The 24,596-nt window shown below is 34.9% G+C and overlaps 1 protein-coding gene across 13 annotated transcripts in view; it reads left to right on the plus strand.

Annotated features, from left to right (window-relative positions):
* CACNA2D1 (calcium voltage-gated channel auxiliary subunit alpha2delta 1) overlaps positions 1-24,596 on the plus strand; it is a 455,544-nt gene that overhangs the window by 345,470 nt on the left and 85,478 nt on the right. For all 13 annotated transcript variants that reach the window (XM_079151110.1, XM_079151106.1, XM_079151111.1 and 10 more), the window contains 3 exons: positions 2,110-2,160; positions 3,407-3,506; positions 23,248-23,406. In XM_079151110.1, coding sequence (XP_079007236.1) covers positions 2,110-2,160; positions 3,407-3,506; positions 23,248-23,406 — 310 coding nt within the window. The remainder of the gene's footprint in view (positions 1-2,109; positions 2,161-3,406; positions 3,507-23,247; positions 23,407-24,596) is intronic.

Below are 24,596 nucleotides of genomic sequence, written 5' to 3' on the forward strand. Positions count from 1 at the left end.
TAAAAGTAAACATAAGTACACGTGATAAATTCAAGGAAGAACGAACAGATATTGCTGAAATGAACTATCACATTTATTTCAAGTGGACTATCTTCAGATTTATATGCAGTCTCAGCTCGAAATCTCTTTTGGCTGGTGGGAATTTCTGTTGAAGGGCTCCCAGTTTGCTTGGGGTAGAGCTCTAACAGAGATGGCATAGAATAGAAGATAGTTTGCCTGTGGCAGTGAACTAATGAGAACTGGCCCTAAGGAAAGAAAGGTCTGCCCCTAATTATGTCCGTATAGCTTAGGTTTTATTTTTTCCCAAAAAGAAGTTTTATTTGTCCTTCAATACGAAAGCAACTAATTCTCCTAATACAAGATAGAAAAAGTATTGATAATCTGTAATTGGACTCATTGGGAAACAACTATGCATTTTGGGTTTTCTATTTTATTTCAATTTTTGAAAAATAGAGTTAATATATGAATGTATCCTTTTAATGCATTCACTTTATGTAAAACATAGTGCTTTGTATTTCACCCTTTTCATATCATTACCTGTGGGTACACAGAGACATCATTTTTAAAAAGAATGTATGGTAACTTATTTAAGAAATACACTATCATTGGATATTTAATTTATTCCTAACATTTTGCTCATGTTTCTGGCAGATTCTAAGGGGCATAATGGTTGATTCAATAACATGTATTTAAGCCTTTTAAATGCCTTGTTAAATGTCCCAGTAGTGATTTGTGTGAATACCAAACACATATAATAGTGACTAATGTTAACATGTGTATTATTCTTGGCAATATTTCTCTGGTGTGTCTCTTTGGAGACATAGGTTGTTGAGTAGAGGCAAAGATTACTATAACATGATTTGAGTTCAGAAATTTTTATTGTTTTGGGGGAAATATGAAACTAGATTCCAACCATAAGAAGCAGTCAATATCCTCTCCTGTTGTCTTCCCATTGAGAAGCATACCAGGACCAGTGGTGTTAAGATGCTAGGCATTAAGATTGATGTTCTGCAGGCATCACCTTACATCAGATAATAATGCATCAATTGAAAAAAATACAAACCAAAATCAAACCAAACCAGCCCTCCCCCCAAAAAAAGAAGACACTAGGCATGAACTAGATTGGTCTTCCATGGGAACATACCTGAAACTCTGCTACTTCACCTTCTTCAAGGGAAGCAAGCGTGGGTGCAGATTATAAACCAACTTCTTTGTCAACACAGACGTGAATGGATAGCAACTGTACTGCAGGTTGTGTGAAAACTAATTGGCAAGTAACCTACAGGCTTATGAGAAGTTAGATTTGGAGTGGTGGGCAAAGAGGCCACAGAGATGACTAGAAAGTCAAGTTCCTGCTGTGGCCTGATAGAAGGAGCTTTTGAGGTTGTTAAAATATCTTTCTACAATCAATGAATCATCTGTGTAAAAACTCTTACTAGAGTCTCTTTAAAATGCAGATTTTGATTCTCTAGGACTGTGGTTAAATTGGGAATCAACATTTTGAGACGATTCTCCAGATGATTCTTGGATATGTAAAGTTTTTGAGAGCACTTGAAATTCTTGGTGCTAACATTACATACTATGTGATTTTTTTATTTACCAATAAGGCCTGTTTAAAAAAAAAAAAAAAAAAAAAAAACTTTTTTCAGTGTTACTTTTTTTTTTTTTTAGTTCCTAGATCACTGATCTTTTTTGTGTTTTCTTTTATATTTTAAAACAGGACAATTTGTTGTTCATTGGAGTGGTTTAAAAACATGTGGTCAACAATTAGAGCTCAGGATTTTTTTTTTTTTTTCTTTAGAAAATGTCCTTTTGGAAGTCGATTTCATTCACTGTTAGTATTAAAAATCTATATCTTTATCTTTTGTTATAAATATCTGGAAAATGTGCTTTAATTATCATGCCTTTGACATCCCCAATATCAGGTTAAATATAATCTTTTCAAGCTGCTATTACAAAATGTGAATAAACGATCATTGTCTAGTGAGATAACATGGAATTAGGTCTTTCCTTGGAAATTTCCTTATGTCAGAGATCTGTTAAAATCTAGACAATTAATTTCTATGTTATGTTGCAGGGAGAAAAACATTTATGTGTTATTTGTTTCAGGTATATCCAAGGAGCTGCATCTCCTAAGGACATGCTTATTCTGGTTGACGTGTGAGTAGTTAAATATCATATTTTTATGCTGAGCATTTGAGAGAATTTGTAGGTAAGAATAATATGTTGGAAACTTATGACAGTTTGAAAAAACAAAAAAGAAACAGGACATGATTTTTATACTTTTATATCTACACAAAGAAACCACAATAACAAAATCAGCAAAAATTATTTTATTGAAAATTAGAAGACTTTCATGTTTATCTGTAGAAAGTGGGAATTTATGGCATGGTTCTAAAGACTGAATGTTTTTGAAAAATTACTTATTTGGTTCCATTTTTTGATTTAGATTTTGAGCAATATTGAAATACAGAGTTGCTGAAACTAAGCAGTTCTTCCAACCAAAAAAAGATTCATTTGGCACTTGAGACATTAATGACTCAATTAAATTTTGGGGGGCCTGGTAAAGTGAGGGAGCACTTGCCTGACAGATGTGAACCACTGAGTTCTATCCCAGTACCACTAAAAAAAAACAAAATCATAATAATAATAAGAAGAAAAGTGAGTTAAGTTTAGATGAATGTTAAATATATTTTTAAATGTTAGTACTGTGACCTTGTTCAAGGGACATGTTGATATATAAGAAAATTTCCAGGAGTTTATATATTAGTCATTTTATTTATTTGTTAATTAGTTCAAGTTCAGATACTGATGACTCTCTGTGATGTAGAAGTGGGAATTAGTTCCCTAGAGAGGAGCCCTGTGAATAAGGGAAGTCATAAAGGATCATAGAACATTTAGAAACAAGAAATGAAGACTAAGTTGTAGAGGATATCTGCTTTAGGGTGCAGAACAAGACATTCTGTCCGTAAATCTACTGTCACAGTTGTTTTATGGCTTTATAATTATTGGCTCAATAAAGTCAAACATTGGGCCTCCAGAACAGCGACTATGCCTATAACCTCTGTAGCCCTCCCTGCTAAATTGGCTTCTTAGGATTGGTATTGATACATATTCCTTGAATGAGCAAATGTGCCATGAGTATCCATGTATTTTATAAATCATCACTTGCAGGTAATTTTGATGGTTTTATATAGAAATAAGTATAGATATTGGTAGAAAATGAAGCATAGAATTTCTTATTTCTACTATATCAAAAAATCTCTGCTACCGATTTTTTAGAGACATTTATAATTTGAATATTATATAAATGATCCAGGGTTAGTGCATAAGTTATCTTTTCTTATGATGCCATTGATAAAATAACCAATGAATAACACATGCAGACCAACTTGTCTGTCCACAGGAGTGGGAGTGTCAGTGGATTAACGCTTAAACTGATCCGAACGTCTGTTTCTGAAATGTTGGAAACTCTCTCAGATGATGATTTTGTGAATGTAGCTTCAGTAAGTATAAGACAACTGCATTTTCTTGAATTATATCTGCAAATGCTATCTCCCCCTGTCTTTGGATACTTTATACTTTTATCTTAGGCTGAGGTATGTGATACTGTTGAAAGGCTATCTTACTGAGCTATCCTACCACATTACTGATTCTCCTATACGTCCATGCTAAGATCCTTTTTGATTTCCTAATGGTTTATCTCTGATATAGTAATCAAAATAATGAATATGAATGAAAAGCATTCCTGATATTCTCCTTCACTCAGCAGAGCTTGAATAGGTAATGGGAGCCCCTTCACTCCTCAATACCTGTGGGACTCCTGGGAAGTAGCATCTTGGCAGTATGATTAGGGGGTGATTTTCCATTCATTGTAATGCTTATTTTCACCCTGGACAAATAACCATAGTGCATTACAGTTTTCAAGTATGCTTTTTCTTTATAATGCAAGAACCAATAGACAAATAAATGTACCTCTGAACCATTTTAGACTTTTTTCCTCATCAATAGAAATTATTAAACTCTGAAGCAACTGAAATAAGAGAAATGGATGTTATCACAACTTATTTTAATTCATAAAATTTATGTAAAGTATTTCATGGCCATTTTCTTCTGGATATAATTTCACATTTGAAGTCATAGAGACATGGATGTAGGAGGAGGAATCTGCGGTGAGGCTATTTTGTATTGAGCGTATGAGAGTGGATCTGCCTCTGAAATCACTTGGGAGGAACACGTTAAGGTAGTGATTGATTTTCTCCCATTCCAGGAAGGGTCCACTGGGAGTGGTAGGAGGCAGGAGACCCAGTATAATCTCTTGTTAACTGAAGCTCCACATAACTTAATGAAGGCTGTCTACTAATAGGAAGATAACTTATCCCTAAAATGCTTTTAATAGGATATTCCTGGCTAAGGATAGCAAGAGTCAACAGAACCCAATATTTATGGTGCATAATTCCCTGAAATGTCCACAGATGCCGTAATTTTCTGGGGAATAAATTGGAGATATGTCACAGTTTAAATAATTCCACAAGGAGCCCTGTGAAACTCTCTTTGAGACATCATTTCATGTAGGTCAGAGAGATGTATCCAGCATAGAAAGTAAAAGGCTGGGGAGCCAGCCAGAACTCTCTTGTCCACTTCAGGTGGACCTTAAAGATCCTTTGGTTTTCCAGTGGCCTTGATGTTACTTAATAAAGCTTGATGCTGCATAAGACCTCTGATTCATCTCAGTCTGATTTTACAGACTACATATTTCAACAGAATGCCAACAAGTAAAATGTAATGCTTGATCTCTCAAATAAGGCGATCAGAGAAGACACTGATTTAGCTTTATTTGCATATAAACATTAATTATAAAGGCATTGCAATGAATGTTAAGAAAAGATTATCTTTGTCATAACAAAAGACGAAGGGTTAAACATCTTATCTGTTGCAGAATCTAGATTTAATTTAAGGGGACTTAATTCTGCTGAGAAATTGTGGAAACCAAATAGTATGTTCATTTTAGAGTTATCTTGCCCAAACCCCAAGGAGCTTGGGTGTTAGGCAGAGTAGCCTTCCACATGTATGGGCAGGACAGATTCTGGCCGCAAGAGGCAGTGCTGAAACCAAAGACCACCAATGCTAGGAGTGGGGAAATGGCCAGTGTCCACTCTGTCCAGTTAGTGATTATTAAAGGTGGAGACTAGTCACAATTTTTAAAAACCAGACAAGCTCAGTGCACCAGGATGGTGAACTTCTAGAGGCTGAACCTAGGTCATAATTTATTACATCTTTTCTCTAATCATTTCCCTGTATCCTTATTCATTTTCTGGTAGCTTGCTTGGTGGCATGACTCAAATGTTTTTCCCCCACAAGAGATCTATGAATTCATGATTTCTGTGCTCACTCAAACAGTGGTTTCTGCAGTTTCCCATTCCTCGTCATCACCATTCCAATAAATTATTTGAGTTCCATTTGTGGTTCTTACTGCCCATAGTGTATGGTATCAATCCCCATAATAATCACCATTTTTTGATGTTTGTTTGTTTGGTTTGTTTATTTCATGTCAGTCTATTGCCATGAGAAGCACACAACATCCCTATAGTAACTATAAATTTAGATTTAGCGAAATCATTACTGACACTAGCAAAAACACATGCCTTATTCCCATACACACAACTGAAAAGCAGAACATGTATTTCAGCAAAACCTAAAGTTGGAGGGACAGCAAGTATAAAATTTCTCAGGATCAATTTGAGTTATGGTAACAGGGGATATTCCTAATTACCTACCATGGTTTTCATGAATTTGATTTTTTGGAGGTAGAACCATGGAAAAGGAGAAATATGATTCATAGCCTTTGCCAGTTTTCATGATGTAAATATACCATGGCCAATTTCAAGCTACCAATGTGAAGTCTGTTGGCCTTAAAAATTCCTGAAAATTTAGCCATCATTTTCATGGGCTGTAGCATTTTCAGCTGGCTATAGCACATACCATAATGGTTCATAGAACCACAATTCAGAACCATGTCACATCTTGAAAGACAGCATAACAAAATGAATTGTTATCTCCAAGCTGGAACCTGTTTTACCAGGCTAGCAGCTTCTAGTGATGTAGATATGGTGGTGGGCTTAGTAGATTGTTTTGTCCTGTGTCCATTATTGAACTTCCTTTACCATAAATGGTTTGCTTCATTTTAAAAGATGTTATAAAAGACCCTGTGATCATAAATCAAGCAGTATATGAACTCTAAGGATGAGTGATATTGGATGAGCCTTTATGAAAATGCAAGAATCTCATCATGGGAATACGTGCCAACAAGAAAAATAAATTTTACCCCTACTCTGGGGAGGTAACAAGCATTATAATAATCTTTACATCAAGTTGCTTATTGTGTTGAGAGGTGTTATACTTGGGATATGGAATTGGACTATTCCCATTGAGTTGGCTACTTACTTGTGGCAATAGCTGTAACGGAATAGGTAAGAAAGAGCCTGTGCCTATCTTCTGTTACTACTCATACTTTTGTTCCATTCAGGGGCCAATTTTGCAAGTACCAGAGTCACCACATATAGAGCTGGATGACCTCTAGTATACAAATCATCTTATCCACACAATTGTTCAGTACCTCTTCTGCAAAGAATGCCCTCTGGAGAATATTGATGTGAGACAGAGATGTGCACACTTTGTGCCTTCTCCTATAAGAAAGGGGCCTAATTAGGTCAGAGGAGAGGGGAATCCAGAAATTCAGTGTTCTTAACTGCATCCATTGAATAGCCTTAGGGCCCCATTCTTTGCTTAATAATACTCTGACTTTTGCATAGAAATCTGCCAACACTATGAATGTTGCCTCTTTTATAATTCTGATTCTCAAAAGCAAATGATGACTAGCTCATGTTTAACTGCCTGCAACAGGAAATGAGAATCTCTTTATTAGCTGATATTGAAGTATTCTGGGTTTCTTACTTTGCACTTCATCCATAGTTGACTGACCATAGGCTGTCATTTTCTTCACAGAAATTTAACAACCAACTCTTAGCTTTATGATTACCATGGTCCCCAAATCTCTCAAAGGCTATGTGCATCCCCTTCAATCTATATTTTGTTCAGAACACCTCAGATGGAAATCTTAGTGATTGTAATGTATCATCTGACTATTATTTCTTTGACTCTAGTTATGACTGGTTTGCCCAACCACTAAGGGGGGGTCTTTGTTGCTATATGGCTTGTGAATGGTTCTATTCTAGAATCCCATCTGAAGATATGTTTACCAATACCACTGCTTGTGTTAATTTTGATTGGGTTTCCCCAGAAATAGGCACTGAGTCAAGTATTCAAGTTAAAATGCTTTATTGGGAAAGTGACTCCAGGAAAGATAGAGAAATGTGGGAATTAAAACAAAGAAAAGAACTAAGAAATGATGTATTATCACCAGGTTACCACCCTGAGTGAGTGTAGTTTACTCCCCTGGATATTCTGGGAACCAGCATTGATCACAAGAATGAGAGTGCTCCTTTCCAAAGGGAAAATGTGCTGGAGTATACAAATTAATGACTGCTTCCAAGGGAGCATTGGCATTTCTAGCCCACCATATGTAATAGCAGAGGTTTGCCTGCAGGCTTAAGCAGTTAAAAGTTAGTATGGTGTGCATGGAATTATGAATGGGACCTCAATAGCATATGTCACAGAAAGTGAACAGTGCTATTAATAAATATGTCCTAAAAGAATTTCTGATTAAGCAACCTTTGAATGAGTTTTATACTTTCAACATTTGGCCAATAGTTAATAGTTCTTTTAGTTAAATAAATTGAATGAGATTTGATATTGGGATTCTTAATGCCTGACAAATTCTAAAGATTATTGATTTTCTTAAAAATATTATGGGTCCTGAAGGCTCTTTGTAAGTTTTAACGTGGAAATTCTCACTTATTGTGGCTTGAACATGTGAAATAAAAGCATCTGGGAAAATATAATATGTTACTTATAGAAAGAACAGGGAATGCTTTTGATCAGGAAGTAATGTATCTTGATAACTCACTTTAAAAATTGTGAAAGTATCTCAGTAAGATATTCAAAAACTGGAAGAAGAGTGATATTGAAGTATGCACACTTATGGAAATGGTAAGATGAATATGAGAGGAAACCACTGGAAGTTGAGGTTTGTGATTTCTCCTTTGACTTCCAGAGAAATTTATTACTGATCTTAGCGCCTACCTCCTCCTTGGACTTGCTTAGTTTTGGTTATTTTCTTTACTTAAGTTGTATATGGCTCTTATTTAACATAAGGAGATAGATTTTTTTTCTGTTTTTTTGGGTGGTGTTTTTTTTTGGGGGGGGGGCTCAACTATACTCTGAAATTTTTGTTTGCCATGTACTTTGTTTAATTTTATTATTTTGCAATAATCACGAGGACATTTTCAAGGTTAGAAACTCACTAAATTATTTTAAATGATCATATTTTTCCAGACATAGATTTGCCTTTCAAAAAATCAATACAAATAAGATCCAAAGTAGATGTGTATTCATTGTTTACCTTATTTGTGAGTTAATCTTCAGTTTAATCTTAGGTGATGGATAAATTTAAGAATATAATTCTGCTCATGTGGTAGGAATTATTCTGTTTTCTTCATGGCAACTAGTTCAGTCTTTCAGAAGAACCTCGTGACATAGATAAAAATACTAAATTTTATGAATAAAGAAACAAAGTTCTAATAACTTTTCCAAGAAGAAGGACAGAATTGGAGTATAGCCATTTTCATGTATGAGTCCAGATTTAACAAAAAAAGTTCTGAGACTAAGTCTTCAAGAAAAATATAAAATGTGTCTGCAGATTTTATAGTTATAACTAATAACTATACACTAAAATAAATTGTAAAATAAGGTCCAAATAATTGGGTTATAAAATCAAAGAGAAATATATTTTTACAAATATAAACTTATTATTCCTTTTTGAAGGAAGAAGCTATTTGTGTTTAAGTAGAGGAATTCTTTAAGGAAATTTGCTGTACCTTGGCTTAAAAATGCTTATATGAATTGAATTATCCTTTTATTTGCAGATAAACACATAAACACCATTTCTAAGTTATATTTTTTTCTAGGTAGTATATCTTCATTTTATGTATTTATTTAATTTACCCATCAACTTTTTGCTTCTATCAAACTTAGTATATTCTCATTTACATTTATATAATATCTAGAATCAGCCACATTAACTTCATAGTTTGTAAGAAATTCTTTACTTTACTGGCTTTACTTTGGGTACAAATTACCTGAAATGGATGTATTTAAAGACAATTGATTTTTTTTTTTTTTTTTTGCGATATTTTGCTAACAGAAAAGAAAATTTATGTTTTTGGTTTTAACAGATAAGCCCTTCTCATTACATATAAATTTAATACTTTAATAACATGGCAATTCTCAGGGGGAAAAATCTTTAAAACGTATTTATAATGACACGTATTTGTGTATGTATTCACATATTTGCCTAGGTATTTTTTTCCTGAATTTCTTTCTTAAATTGTTTGAAAGACTAGGAAAGAAAAGCAATAGTGTAAGTTTTAGCTTGCCTAACTCCAGAGGTGCATGGAAACAAGGTACTGAGTATACTGGAGAGGGTTCATGTGCCTTGCACCAAAAACACATCAGTCATTTTTTCCAGGGTTGTCTAGGACCACCAAGTGGAAAAATCAAGCAACCTCTCATTGTTATCTTTGTGTCTAAGCTTTTTTTTTTAAAGTAATTTTAATGCCTAAATTACGTATAAGATGTCAGAACTAATGCTGCATCATTTTCGAGTGTTTCCACTGTCTCCGGGACTGTTCTTTGTTGCAGAAAGAAAGCCTGCTGTTAGACAAAGCCTAAATGCAAGTGTACTAGAGCTGTTTTCCCACTAATCCAGTTACTCGCTTTGATAGAAGTGGTGGATGATAGAAGCTGTGATTTGATCACAGCATGTTCTGATTTACAAGCAAAATTTCAGATGTTGTCAGAGGGAGTTGAATTTGTTTATGAAAGTGAGGAGTCTGACGTTTTACAAGTAAAATACTACAAGCCAGTGGAGAAGGAAAGGAAAATATAAGCCAATTTTAGACAATATGTTAAAAGGTAAATACCAAAAAAAAAAAAAAAAAAAAGTCTGGGGATATAGCTCAGTTGGTAGAGTGCTTGCCTTTCAAGCACAAGTCCCTGGGTTCAATCCCCAGTACCACAGAAAAAAGAAAAAGAAAAAAAAAAAAAGGTAACTACTGAAAATCTTCTGTTTCAGTCCAGTCCAGTTTTCTTGCTTTAAGAATTGGATATGAACCCTGTGACTGTGTTATGGATATGAACCTTGTGACTGTGTTAAAGGACTCTCCATCAGTTTTCTTCCTGGAAGCTTTCCAAATTCATATTTATTATAAAATGCTATCTTTGGTTTCTTACCAGAATATAATAATTAAGATATAATTTTCTTATAATATTCTTGTAATTGTTATAAAAGATAACTTTAAAAAAAGAAAGTTCTACCTTTTGCCCAGATTGTAGTCAATAAACCATCCTACAAGTAACAGTCTATAAATGCAGGTACAAAATAAGGAGTGAGGAACTGTGGCCAAGTTAGAGACTGTGATAGGAAGGTGAGCCCCAGTCCAAATGGAGTCTTTTCCTCACAGATAACTGCTAAAAAGATGGTGAGTTTCCTTGATAACAGCCCTCAGTGTGAGACTTGTCTGTTCTAATGTTCCCAAATAAACACAAATAACTTTGGTAAAGATTGTAGAGTCTACAGATTCATTTTGCATAGTATGCAGAGCAGGGAACCAGTAACTTGATGGTTTATGTTGGATAAAGAGCAAGATGATGAAATGATCCAACACCACTTGATACCTACATCGATTTTATTAATAAGGCTCACCCCTGGCTCAATGTCTCACACCTATGGGTAGAATTGCATAGGGATAATGCACAATCTCTAAAACCACTTGTTAGCCATCCTTCTGCAAGGCACCTAAAGCTGATAAATCTCAACTTTGCTCTTTTATAATATGGACAGAATCATATTGCCAAAATGTCATTGAGCATCAAATGAAGTGTCACATGTAAAGTGCTTATACATTGTAATCATGATTATGGTTATTATTTTTGTTATCATCTTCCTACACTTTTCTACCAACTGTTGCAATATGATTCTTCATGAATCTGTCTTATTTCTTCAAGTCTTAGCATGAAAAGCAATTTTCTCTGATTTTTGTGCATTCCATGATAGTAAAGTTAGAGATTCCTTTTCCCCAGAAGAGATTTAAATGACAGAATAACTAAGATACTGTCTCTGGAGGGGAGGTTGGTAGTCTACTGTGAGTCTTAATATAAGATCAGGATTTCATCTTGGGATTTCTTGCCTGAATCACACCTCTTTGCCTACAAGGGTGGACCCCTGGCTATCCGTCTATCACTTTGTATTACCAAAGTATGGTAATCCTGTACAAACAAAATGTTACACTGGCTAGTACTATTGCTGAGAATATCAAACTATCCTTTTTTTTTTTCCTGACCTGGAGGACTCATTTTTGTTTATTTTGGTTGGTTGGTTTTTTGTTGTTGTTTTGGTTTGGTTTTGCCTGTTTCCTATGAAAATGTAGAAGCTGATTTGTGAATTTGCAAGCAGAATAAAATCTCAGGCACTTCAAAGGTCCTGTCTTGACATTTTAACAACAATCAATAATAAAGTGGGTGTCTCTTGAAATATGAAGTTGCATTGTATAAACAAATTCAGGCGTGACTTTTAATTACTCCATTTCCTATATGCTTTCAATTTTCAGCTTTTCTTCTAAAACATGCCTAACATTTTCCAGACAAGGACATGTTTTATTTTGTTTTGTTTTGTTTTTTTTTTAAAGATTGGGAACTTTGTTATTCAATAACAAATGGTAATTTGTAGATTATTGCACAATATGAATTTAAAAGTGATTTCTATCCCCTGAAAAACTTAAAACACCTTACAAAATAGGCCTTTTCTTTTGCCAGAGCTCAAATAAAATAAAAGGCAGCATGCCAATAGAGTTCTGTAACAAACGGTATCTAGGAGAGTAATTTCATTTCATGTCATATAAAATAGCCATCCATCTAGATTTCAGGAAAACGTTATGTTGATCCATAGCTCATTTATGTCAATGAACAGGAAGATTGTACTTTATACCCTTGCTTCTTAAATTGGGGCCTGTGGCCAAGCAGCATGATCCTGATCTGGCAGCTCCATCAGGCAGTGGTTAGGAATGCAGAACCTCAAGCTACAGAGCCAGAAGCTGCATTTAGCAAGTCCCCAAGTAAATCTGACACAATGATTTTGATCCCATTACTGTTAATTGTATGTACAACAGGCAGGTTTCACATCATTATAAAAGAGGAAATCAGGAAATTGATGTATCTTAAGGAGGTACATTTAGCAAATTTAATAGGCATCTGGGGCTTGTTATAACCTGTGCTTATCACTGACATGAGTTTTAAGATCTTGATAGTTTATAGTTTTGTGGATATTTTTCTTTTATCGTTTTTTAACTTTTTGGTAGGGTATTAAAAAACACAGGAAGAAGATATGGAATTAAGGTCACTAAAGAAACCAAAACTATTTCCTTTTATATACTTTTCCTGTAAGGTGAATGTGGGCACTTGAAAAATTATCATTATTTAAAAAAAACATGGGGAAAAAAACTGGAAAAAAAAAAAGACAAATTTAGGGATTATAATAATGGTGCAAAGTAGTGAAGGTTAGTTATTTTTTAAAAGAGATACCAGAGGATAACTTAATTGCTTTGCAAATATGAGGAAAGTTTATAAGAAGGTGTTGACAAGCATGACACATTTTTTTCCATTTAATTACTTGGTGCACTAGGGTTTTGGTACTTGGAAATTAGTAATATATACAGTTTTGGAAATGGGGAAGCAATATTCAAGATGAGACAAAGGAATATTTTTATTCTGAACTGAGTATTGTTTTTAAAAATATAAAATCTGTTAGCATTTGTTAAGATGAACTAGGATAAGATGCCATGTATTTCAGTATTTACTGGTTAAAATTTTTCGAAGTGTGTTTATTCACTTATTTTTGAGTATAAAGAAAGAGAATGAATTAGGCTGACCCAATCTATAGACATAGTACAATTGTTCAGTTATTTAAATTATTATATTTGATCTTAAGTATTTAGCAGGCTAAACATTCAAAAAAATTAAAATATAAGTGGGTACTACAGGTAATTATTAGTAGAATGCATACACTTTCATCATAACTATTAAATAAACAAAATCCCATTTTCAAATTTTCAGCAAATTCCTTAAAGACTAAAAATAATTTTGAGAATTTTGAGGTATGCACTATAGCTTGAAAAACATGCACTAAGACATAAAAATCCTTTTTTTTTTTTATGTTTAAAATGTAAGGAACTGCATCCTAAAGGGACAGTTTGCATAAGTTCTTTTACAAATTTCTTATTTAATTATATCATCACCTGGTTTTGTTGATCCCAGGTGCCATTCCATGTTTAAAATAACTCACTGGTGATGTTAATGACCTTGCTTAAAAAAAATAACCACTGATGCACCTGTTCAGTGCATGTCTTATAGATACGTACAGATGAGATATCACTCCTGTTTATTATGACATGAATCCTAATGCCTCCAACTCTTCCTCGTTGCCTCCTTATGTCTCCATTTTACTCAGGTCTTGGTTTAAATACTGCCCTATCACAGGTCCCCCTCAATGACCCTGTCTCAGAGAGATGTCCAATGTCATTATTCTGTCACTTCAGTTGTGTTCCATTTTACCTTGCTTCATTTTTTATAGTGTATTTCTCTTCACCTGATATAATTGTTTAGGGTTTGTTTATTCTCTGTATCTTTGCGCTTCTTCTTCCCCAAGAATGTATGCTTCTTTCTGTGAGGAGACACCACTTTGTGCTGCTGTTGGCTTGTGTAGAATATTTCAAGGTGCATAGTGGCCATGACTGAATTCACACTACCACTCTTTCAATTCAAATTCCAATCCCTGATAAGATGATTTTGCTTTCTTATATGATCAGAGTCATCCTCACTCATTACCAGTATCACTGTGTATCTGCTGTGTAAACACATCACACATCGATATGTGTATATCATTCTCTGTTGTTCAAGAAGATGGAGCTATGTCTGCACTGTCACTGCTGTTTTTTCACCTAATGAAAAATTTCCAAGTAATCAGCTTCAGGTATCCTGAAAAAACTGAACATATTGATCAGATCTGCACCACAGTGTTGTTAAAGGGGTGTAGATCAAGTAGTGTGTGATCATTTGCTTATTTCATTAAGATTTTATCTTCAGGAGCTGGCATTTAAATTTCCAGAGGGCTATGAATAATATTTGTTATAGAAATAATACCAAGATTATTATATCTTGAGAATGATGAAACAGGAAAGAAAGCTATCCTTATTTCCAGCTGGACGATTGCTGTGGAATCAGGATTGCACTGTAGTGAATTAAAAGATGGTTGAGGATATAAACATGTCAAGGAGAGATCAGCTAGGAAGCTACATACAAATTGCTTTTGATGTTGAAGAATAACATATGCTCGGCTGTTTAAAATTCTTCTAAATGCACTAAATTAAAGAAAAATTCTATATCAAAGTATAAATAGAATATGTTCAAAATGGTACTTGGAATTTATTTACAAATGCACTCACCATTTCCTCAAAGGTGAATGAACTGAATACTGAGTATGTAAATATGGTTCAAGTTAATTTGAAATTTGTATAAAAATAAAAATTAAGACTGCTGATGTATGATCACTTACATTTATAGGCAAACAAATTTTGTTTTTATAACATAATACAAAGACATATCTTTCTTAATAATTATATAGTCTATATAATTACAGCAATTATAATTAAACAGAATTCTGTTTTGTCTACTGGTACTCTTTTCGTTTGACACCCACAGAATTCTTAATTTTTTTCTGCATGTTATCAGATGTAAGCACTTGAGTGACTTTCCTAGTGATGTACCTAGTAAAGTCTTTTATACAAGAAAAAAAGGAAACTAAAGCTCACAGGAGATAATGGAGTCAATTGTGTCTTTGATGCTTATTAGAGGCAAAGCTTGCATTGGCCCTCGTTTTCCTAAATTACCTAGTCGAAACTGTTTACAAAAATGTTTCTGCTTTCATTTGGTGGGCCAAAGAAACTACAGACCAGCAGCCACTGTCAGGAACAGTTACCATTCGTTAGAGGACAACAGTGACCCATGCAGGAGTGTTGTTAGGTGAAAATATTCTCAGTGTTACTGGCTGGGAGTGTGACCATCTTTTGGTTTTCCCTGGACAGAGATCAATAATAAACCTAAAGTCACATTAGCAACCTGATGAAAAATCATGAATTGTCTACTAGTACTCTTAATAATGCATTCAGGACCTGTATTGTGAACAGAATAAAGATGATATGAATATGTGAGGTATATTTAAAAGTGTTGAAATGTAGAACTAATGAATAATTTCTCCTGGAATGAAAAACAGACTCAGGCAAAGAAGTCATTCTTTTTTTTTAACTTATTGTTAAATGCAGTTCTAGTTTGACCAAAGAAAAATAGAAATTTCTAAATTTCAAAATGAAGATCTTAAAAGCAGTAGCATGACAGACTATGGTAGTTTACTCTTCTGGTATTTAAATTTAAGTCAGAAGTGATGGATGACCCTAGAGTAAAGTGTGTCAGGTAGTCTGGATTTGAGGTTAGCTCTGATCCTTGGTGGGCTGTGACTCTGGGCACTTTGCCTGACATTGTAAGCCTCATTTCCTCAACTGTCCAATGGGAACCATATTAAAACTAAAACCTTAGCTTGTTGAAAGTTAAGCTGCTTAACACATGTCAGGTGTTCAACTAGCATTCATGTGATTCTCAAAACATGTTAGCTAAAATTTTTATTAATATTAAAAAGCAGGAAAGTCATGAAATAATTGGAAGAGTAAAGGAATAGAAGTTACAGAAATACATCAAAAAAATCTAAATTTTAGAAAAACAGATCATGTTCCAAAGATTACTTAGTAAATGGGGAAATTGGTTATTTGAAAAAATAAATAGTATGTTATTTCAGAGTATTGAGGAAAATAAATTTCACCATTAATATTCATCAAGATGTAAGATAAACAGAAGCCCATGAAATATTCGAACAGGTTATAAATGAATATTTGTCTGATTGATGGATTTTTTGAGCTACATTATTTTTTTAATTCATAAAGGAATAAATTCATAAGTTCATATTACAAGGTAAATTGCAAACTGGAAAAATAGAACTTAAAGTCCACATTATTATAAAAAAATTATTGTATGAGAAAAAGTTTCACTTCTGTACCTATCAAGGAAATCCCAGGATTTAAATATTGAATTACTTTTTTTATTTGCAGTTTAACAAAATGTGTCCATAAGAACACAATAAGACTGGCAAAGATATACTTTAACTTGGTAGAGAATTTATGGAAACCACTTTAGTAATAGATAAAATCTTATGAATTAATCTTGAATATATTCATAGCCACATGATTAGATATTACCACCTATTTTCTGGATGTTTTGGAATAATCATTTTGTTCTTTTGTATTTATAGTTTCAAATTTTCTATAAAAACAAAGCAAATTTTAAAATGTTTCTAATAGAAATACTTTTATGAAACTTAGGTATGTCAAGATTTTTTCCATTTACTTTCCTTTTATTTTCCTGCATTGCCATCTGGTGGCCAAAATATGAATAGCAGCTGTTATTCTGTGATTATGCAAAATTCTGTTTTTAATTTTTATAATTAATGTAAGCCACTTATATAATTTTTTAAATGTTATTCATTATAGTTAACTTATTTAAAGAAGTTCACTAATATTTTTAAGTATAAAAACATATCTGTGTTCCAAAGCAAGTGGGTTTAGATTTGAATTATTTTGCTGCTTATCTGCACGGATTGAGCCTACGATTTTCATTTCATTTCCCTTGTAAAAGAGGGGACACTAACTTATATTCTGAGAAGTAGTTTGTATATCTGCAGTTTTTCAAAAGCTGAGGAATTGGCCTGGGGTCGTGGCTCAGTGGTAGCAAGCTCCTATCATGTGTGAGGCCCTGGGTTCAATCCTCAGCACCACATAAAAATAAAGGCATTGTATTCACCTACAACTAAAAAAATATTTTTAAAAAGATGAGGAATTATAAATGAGGTCCCATTTTGCCCACTGAAAAATGCTTTATGACTGAGCATTGTGCAGAGCCCCTTATGGCGGTTGACCTTTGAGTCCATGGGGAAGATGGAAATTAAAACCAGGGCAAGTGGGCAGTTTTAATGGGCCATTTCTTTTTGCAGTTCCAAGTGGAAGATGTCTTTGGGAATTGTTTTGTTCTTAATTCTCAGTGTTTCTAATGCAAAACTACTTGAGCCTGTTTCCCCATTCAAAGAAGACACACCATTGCCATTCCTAGACAGAGGGCACTTTCCAGGAATTTAACAAGTTCCTGTGATTTCTGGTGCGTGACAACACTTCATTGTGTATCCATAAATGATGTGATGACCCCCAGGGTCCCCCTCTCAAATATTTTGGGGAATAATTTTAGCAGAGGACATCAAAATGAACACAGATGCTGCCTTTTAAAAGCAGGAGTTTGACTGACTTGAAAAATTAGTTTGGGCTCTAAATTTTCTTATAATTGAATGTCTTCTCAAGTATGATATTTAATCGGAAGGTTGTCTAGGAAGCCATGAAATGTACTGATCATGGTAGTCTTAAACTTTCTAACTAACCTACCTGAAGTAACCTGTGTCATCCACTGGTGACTTTTATTTATAGCTTGCTAAAACTGATATTGTTTATATGAATCTTTGTCCTTAATTAGAAATGTGTTCTTATTTCACTATTAAGTATACTCATGATTTTTTTTACCAATTTTTTTTTTAATAATGGAGTTGCACGTTATTTATCTGCTACTATGTGTCAGACTCTGTGATAAGTGTTACCCAGATCTTCATTTGATTATCATGAGTTTCTATTTGGACAGAAATAGAATTTACAAATCTAACAACATATGACAGAGCAAAACACAGTTTGTCTACTTATAAGTACATTATTTGATTATTGAACAATATGTTGTACTAGCTGCAAATTTTCTTAAATGCCACCACATCCAAGGCATTCAACAGAAAATGCACACTTCATTCAGTACATATTTATAGCATATGACGTGTCATGTACTGAAGATGCAGTGGTAGAATGGACGTTAATTTTGGTCTAATTTTGGGCTAATAATTCAATGAAACAGTCTAATGAAGATATGTGAAAACATAAGATTGTAACTGTTACATGTTCTGTAAACAAAGATAGGCTGAGGAGAGTTGGTGAGGGGTGATTTGGTTTAGTCAGGGAAGATCATGAAAGAATGTCATTTAGGAAGAATGTTGAGCTCCATTGGATAAGTGAGGAGGGGAGGAAATATTGGAGGTGAAAAAATAGCATATATGGTGGGGAAAAGAGCTATAGGAAGAAGGAACGAGTCTGTGAAGAGGGAAATGAAAGAACACTACTGTTGGATTTGAGGTGCCGAGTCCTTTGTGATGTCTACCACAGATACTTATGTTCACCCACACGCTTTCCTCTCTCAGCATGCTGGCAGCAAGGACCTTCTCGAAGGTTCTAACATCCAGGAACTACATGACTGAGTCTTTTGGGATCAGAAAAGAAATCAGTGTAATGTTAGTTTGAATGTTAGTTTCTGATTCTGCAATGTTAAATATACACTTTTGTGTTAGCTTTTCATTGCTATGACAAAATACCTGAGAAAAACAAAGGAGGAAAGATTTATTTTTGTCTTATGGTTTCAGAGGTTCATATTTGGTAGACTCCGTTGCTTTGGGCCTAAGGCAAGGCAGAACAACATGCCAGAAGAGCATGGTGGAGAAAAACTGCTCACTGCATGGCAGCCAGGAGGGAGAGAAAAAAAATGGAAGGGTCAGGGATAAGATACAGTCCCCAAGGACTTGCACCCGAGAACCCACTCCCTTCTACTAGGACTTACTTCTACAATTTCCACCATCACTCAGGAGCCCATTCAGCTAAGATTCCATCTATGGACTAATCCACCAATGATACAGTCCATGTCCCCCAGAAGCCCCACTTCAGAACATTACTGTATTGGGGACTAACCCTTCAACACATGAGTCTTCAGCGAACATTCTAGATACAAATCATTACAACTTTCAAAAGAAATACTTTCTTAATAGTTAAACAAAAAGCTCCTTAAGTCTATCAATTCACTCACCATGCTCAGTGATATTGTATCTTTGCCTTTGCTCTAAGGTTTTTAATATATGACTTTAATATCTAGGTCCATGTTACCAGATTGTGAAATTAGACTTATATGTGTATTTTTTTTTCTAAGAGTAGATGAGTCTAAGATGTCTATAATATATTCTTATCTAATTTAGAGCTTTGAAAGTTTGCCATCACTTTCCTAGGAGAATAAGATTTCCTATAGGGAGTTATACTTTGTAAGTTAGTTATTCCTTTCCCTGCATTATTTATGAGTTTTTTCGTGAGTGCAATTGTAATATTTCTGTTATACACCATTGAATTTGTATTTAGTGAATTGAATTTACATTTAATCAGTTTGTATTAAAGGGACTTAATGAGATGCCCCACTTTTCTGTGTTAAAAGCAGGTCAAGGCCAAATGAAAGACTTAGGGCAATGCATTATTCAGTGCTCATTTTCAGCATATCTTGTATCTTCATGATGATTCATGGTTTAAGTAAATCAGTTAATTAACAGTTCCTGTAACCATTACTAAAAGTTCTCTATGATTAGATGTTTCCTATTAATCTATTGGCAAACTTTAAAAGTCTACTAATATAAAGAAATTCTCACACTCTGTTTTCAAAATTGTCTAAAATAAGATTGCAACAAATTATGAAAGAATGGAAAAAGCAATGAGACTATGGGAATGGTCATTTGGTTGATGATATTAAGTCTTCAACATCTACATTTTTAGAAAACAGTAAAATATATTGGAACTTTTTTCTTAAATATCTGATGTACCTGAATGTGTGTTCAAAAAAAAAAAAAAAACTGTAAAAGACATGAATTATTTATCTACACTGGACATTTTACTTCCCATTTCCTCGCCACTCTCTGCGGACCTTACATTTGCCTGATCACCTTTCTCCTTGTTCATTAAAGAAGACAAAAGCCACAAACAGCAACTCTTGCATCTTCAGGCCTCCATATGCCTGTGCCTGCTTCCATTCTTCTTACTACAGTAATAAAGCTGACGTGCATTTTCCTCTAGGGACTCTCCTCAGTGTGCCATCTGAATCCCATCCTTCTCAACTTCCCCCTAGGTTGTTGTTAACCTCTTTTCTATTTCCCGCCATCTTTTTCTTCCTCCTCTTTTCACCATCAGTCCTTTGCGTTGTGGTGACTCCTCACTTTAAAGAAGTCCTTCCTTGACCCCAGGTTCCCCCGACAGGTACCACCCAGTATATTTTTGCTGTGCTCTGCCAAGGTGCTGTGAAGACTTGCCTGGGCACAGGCTGCCACCTTCCATCTGCTGTGTCCCTTTAGGAACTGCCCACCCAATGTGGGTGAATTCAGTGGCAGTTATGACCTGTCATCTCTGTCTCTGAACTACGTCTTCCTCTTGAGATTTCTTTCTTTCTCTCTCTCACATCTTTCTCCAAGAAACTAAGAAACTCCGGATTTCCCTCCTGCTTCTCTGGGAGCTCGCTCAGTTTTCTTAATCCTCCTGCTCTATTTCACTCTAATTCACGTGACTTTAAGTCACATTTTTAGGATCAAACCTCCTTCTTTTTTTCTTGAATCTTTAGTCACGTCTTCCTTGAGCTGCGTGCTGTGGATGTTATTTCTTGAGGTCTCCACTCTCCTGTCTCACATCCATGGAAATCTCATCCAAAGTCGAACTCCGCTTCTCTTCCTCAGTCCTCAGTTATCCCTGAACTGGTCATTCCTCCAGACACCCAGAGTCTGCAGAAACCTGGCAGTTACTCAAGATCCTGTTCTGTTATTCATTCACATGTTGAATTCACCACCATATCCTGTTCATTCTCAAAAATACATCTGAGGCCTTTCTTTTCTGACTGTCTCCATGAAAAAGAAAGCCACTAAATATTTTCAGCGAGATGACTACAATAGCCTCCTGTCTTTTCCCTACTAGAAATTTTGCTCATTTTAAATCTGTTTTCCACACAGCAGCTAGAGTGATGTCCTAAAATTCTGGACTAAATTTTGCATTTGGCATAAAACCTTTCTTTTGACCAAGAATAAAACTCATTTCTTTAGCATTTTCTTTAGTCTCCACATGATCTAGACTCTGCCTTTCTTTGGTCCTCATATGTTTCCTTAAAAGGCTTCTCCCTAACTCCAAATAATAATTTGGGCCTTATAGTGTGTTGTGCTGTTTCCCTGAAATGTTCATTTCTCCATGTTCCTTACTGGGACATTTCTCTGGAATCACAGGAAATGCCATGTCTGAGGGAAATTTCCGCCCCAGTTATTCATAATCCACATTGGAAATGCTTCCCCGGATATCGTCTCCTACAGCACACTATTCTATTTCTTTATGGAACTAATCAATTATCATACTACATTGAAAGGCAGCCTGGGAATAGTTGGAACAATAGATTCTTGTGCCACCATGCACAGTTGTCACTTGGTCTCATCATTATTAGTCATGTGATTAAGGACAACTCATTTAACCTCTACTAAAGTTTCTCAGGGATCAAGTGGGGATAATGATAATGCTTACCTTGTAGGGCACTTGCAAAGAGGAAATGATTATTGTTTTTGTAGTGTGTATTAAATGGAGCACATAATAAATACCATGTAAGTGTTTGCTTATGGATATGTGGTTCATGTGAGTGTGTGTGTATGTATGCATGAATAATTTGCTTCAATCTGAAACTATTACCTCCTATCATTCTTGGCTACTAGCAAATATTTGCTTCACAAATAGCTAATGAATTTTGAGTGTACCTTATAATTAGCCTCAGTGATCTTCAGAGAAAAAAGAATGCTGCACTGTATTTATAAGAATTTGTAATCACTTGTGCCCCACACATTCAAAGCACTGAATTGTATGTCCTTTGATCTGAAAATAACCTTCAAAATTTTGTCTGGCCAGTTCTCTGCCTTCAAGCAAGTATGTTTTTTATTCCAGTTTTGAACATGTAACAATCTGGGCCCCAGTAGCCTAAGGAATTAGCACAAGTTACAGTTAATAAACTCTAATCCGAATTCTGTGGCTAGGGAGGCTGAGGCAGGAGGATCAAGTTCAAAGCTAGACTCAGCAAAAGCAAGACACTAAGCAACTAAGTGAGACCCCATTTCTGAATAAAATACAAAATAGGGCTGGGGATGTGGCTTGTGGTTGAGTGCCCCTGAGCTCAATCCCTGCTACCAAAAATAATAATAAAAAATAAACAGAGGGATCTTTTTGTCACAGTCCTGGATTGTGCAGTATTCCTTTTGTTTCCAGTGAACTATGTGAATGCACCTTATAGAACAGTGAAATTACGTTTTTGGTTATTCATAAGTTTTCAGTTTGGGGCAGGTATCATCAGAGAGTTATGGTCCTGCCCTCTCATAATCTCTTATTAATGAGAGCGTCACCCTTCACAGCAATAACTACCTTCAGTAATCTACTTGCCCTTCACTTACCTTTACTATCCCCATGTTCTTTGTTTATATCATCTAGAGAGTGATGTTTATAAAAGGCTACTGGTTGATCCTGATTCAGATTGCCTTCTGGTTTGAGCCATCAGAGACTCTATCTTTACATTTCAAAATCACTTTCTATCCATCCCTATCATCCAGGGTCCTCTTTTTCTAACCAACCTTTTCTGAAAAGAGATAATTAAAAATCCTTACCTTCCCCTTCATCCTGGGCAGGTATCTCATAGCATTTTTTAATGTACACTACATATCATTGTTTTTGTTTTTCTCAAATTGATCCTCAAATTTTAGAACTGGAAGGGACCTCACATAACTCAAATATATAAACAGGGAAACTAAGATTAGGAAGGTAACTGGCTCAGGGTTAACAGTATGAGTTGGAGGCTTAGATGGACATTGCTATTTGATCTTTGGCCTTTTGTTACTTGGACACTCTTTTGAAAGAGAAAGCAATGCAGTGAGGTTGAGATGCATAAGAACAAATTTGTTGAAAATTGTATGTTTGATCTTAATGTTCATTTATGCATTTTCTTTTTTATATTTTGCAGTTCAACAGCAATGCTCAGGATGTAAGCTGTTTTCAGCACCTTGTTCAAGCAAATGTAAGAAATAAGAAAGTGCTGAAAGATGCAGTGAATAACATCACAGCAAAAGGAATAACAGATTATAAGAAAGGCTTTAGTTTTGCTTTTGAACAACTGCTAAATGTAAGTAGCGATACTGTGCCCTTTTCTCTGAATTGTTATATCTGAATTTCAATATCCTGAGAGTTACTGTCTTTAAATTTCCTTAACAGTGCTGTTTTTACTTGTTTAGAAACCAGATGTACCAGATGGACACAAACTGCAGATACGTACAGGAAGTAGCAGTCTTTGAACTATTTTTATTTTTAAATCCAAAATTCAAAAGCAATATACACCATCAATCTTCTTTTCCTTCTATATCACTTTCCCCAAATTATGTTATTAAAAAAAAATCTGTAAGCTAATGTTTTGACTTACTTTTGTATAACCAAGTGAAAATGGGTTGGCCTATGTAGAATGTCATTTTTATCTCAATTGCTGCAAAACTTATCTGGATACTTATATTATCGATCATCAAATGCTTACTAAAAATATTTTAGTTTTAACTATCTGGTGTGGATATTTAAGTTTCTTGTTCCTAAATAAACAAAAGAGTCCAAATGGTAGAACTTAAAGTGAAAAGAAAGACAAGTTTCACAACAGGAATTCCTTCTCAGCAAAGACTTCCGTACATTGCTGTTGGAGGTCTGCCCTTAGACTGGAAGACCCTAGTATACTGCCTGCCCCATGGTATAGAAGCCAGCTCACACCATGGACAAGTATCTTCAAATGGCCATGTCCTCTGTTTCATTCTATGGTACTTGCATTTTGCATCTCTCATGAGAAATTACTTTTACAAAGGTTGAAAGTGGGGACCTGTCCTCTCTGTACCTTGGTTTCCTCATTTACACAAATGGGAGTCACCACAGCTCATGTACGATAGAGCTGTGGAGAGGATGGTCCAGAGAACATAGCACATGGCATACCACCTGCAAATGATAGCTATCCAATTGGTTTGGGATTCATGATCATTGTTACTATAATTGATGATCAGTCCAGGGTTGTTGTAGTCAGCTCATCCTTCCTATAATATTTGCTGAGTAGTTTTCACTATTAAATACTTTTCAATTTCCTGTCATAGTGCTAGGGCCAGAATGACAGGAGAAAAGACCATCTGCTCTCAAGAAGGACTAGTCTAACTCACTGGATCTCGTTCACATCATGATGGGAAAGTGCTCTTCCATGGCATTCTCTACATGTTTGCTGAAGCAGCACAGAGGAGAGGAGCCTCCTCCTGTACCCCAAGAAGTTAAGAAAGTGTAGCATTTCCTTGA

This window comes from Sciurus vulgaris (genome assembly GCF_902686455.1).
Source record: "Sciurus vulgaris genome assembly, chromosome: 8".
Taxonomy (NCBI): Eukaryota; Metazoa; Chordata; class Mammalia; order Rodentia; family Sciuridae; genus Sciurus; species Sciurus vulgaris.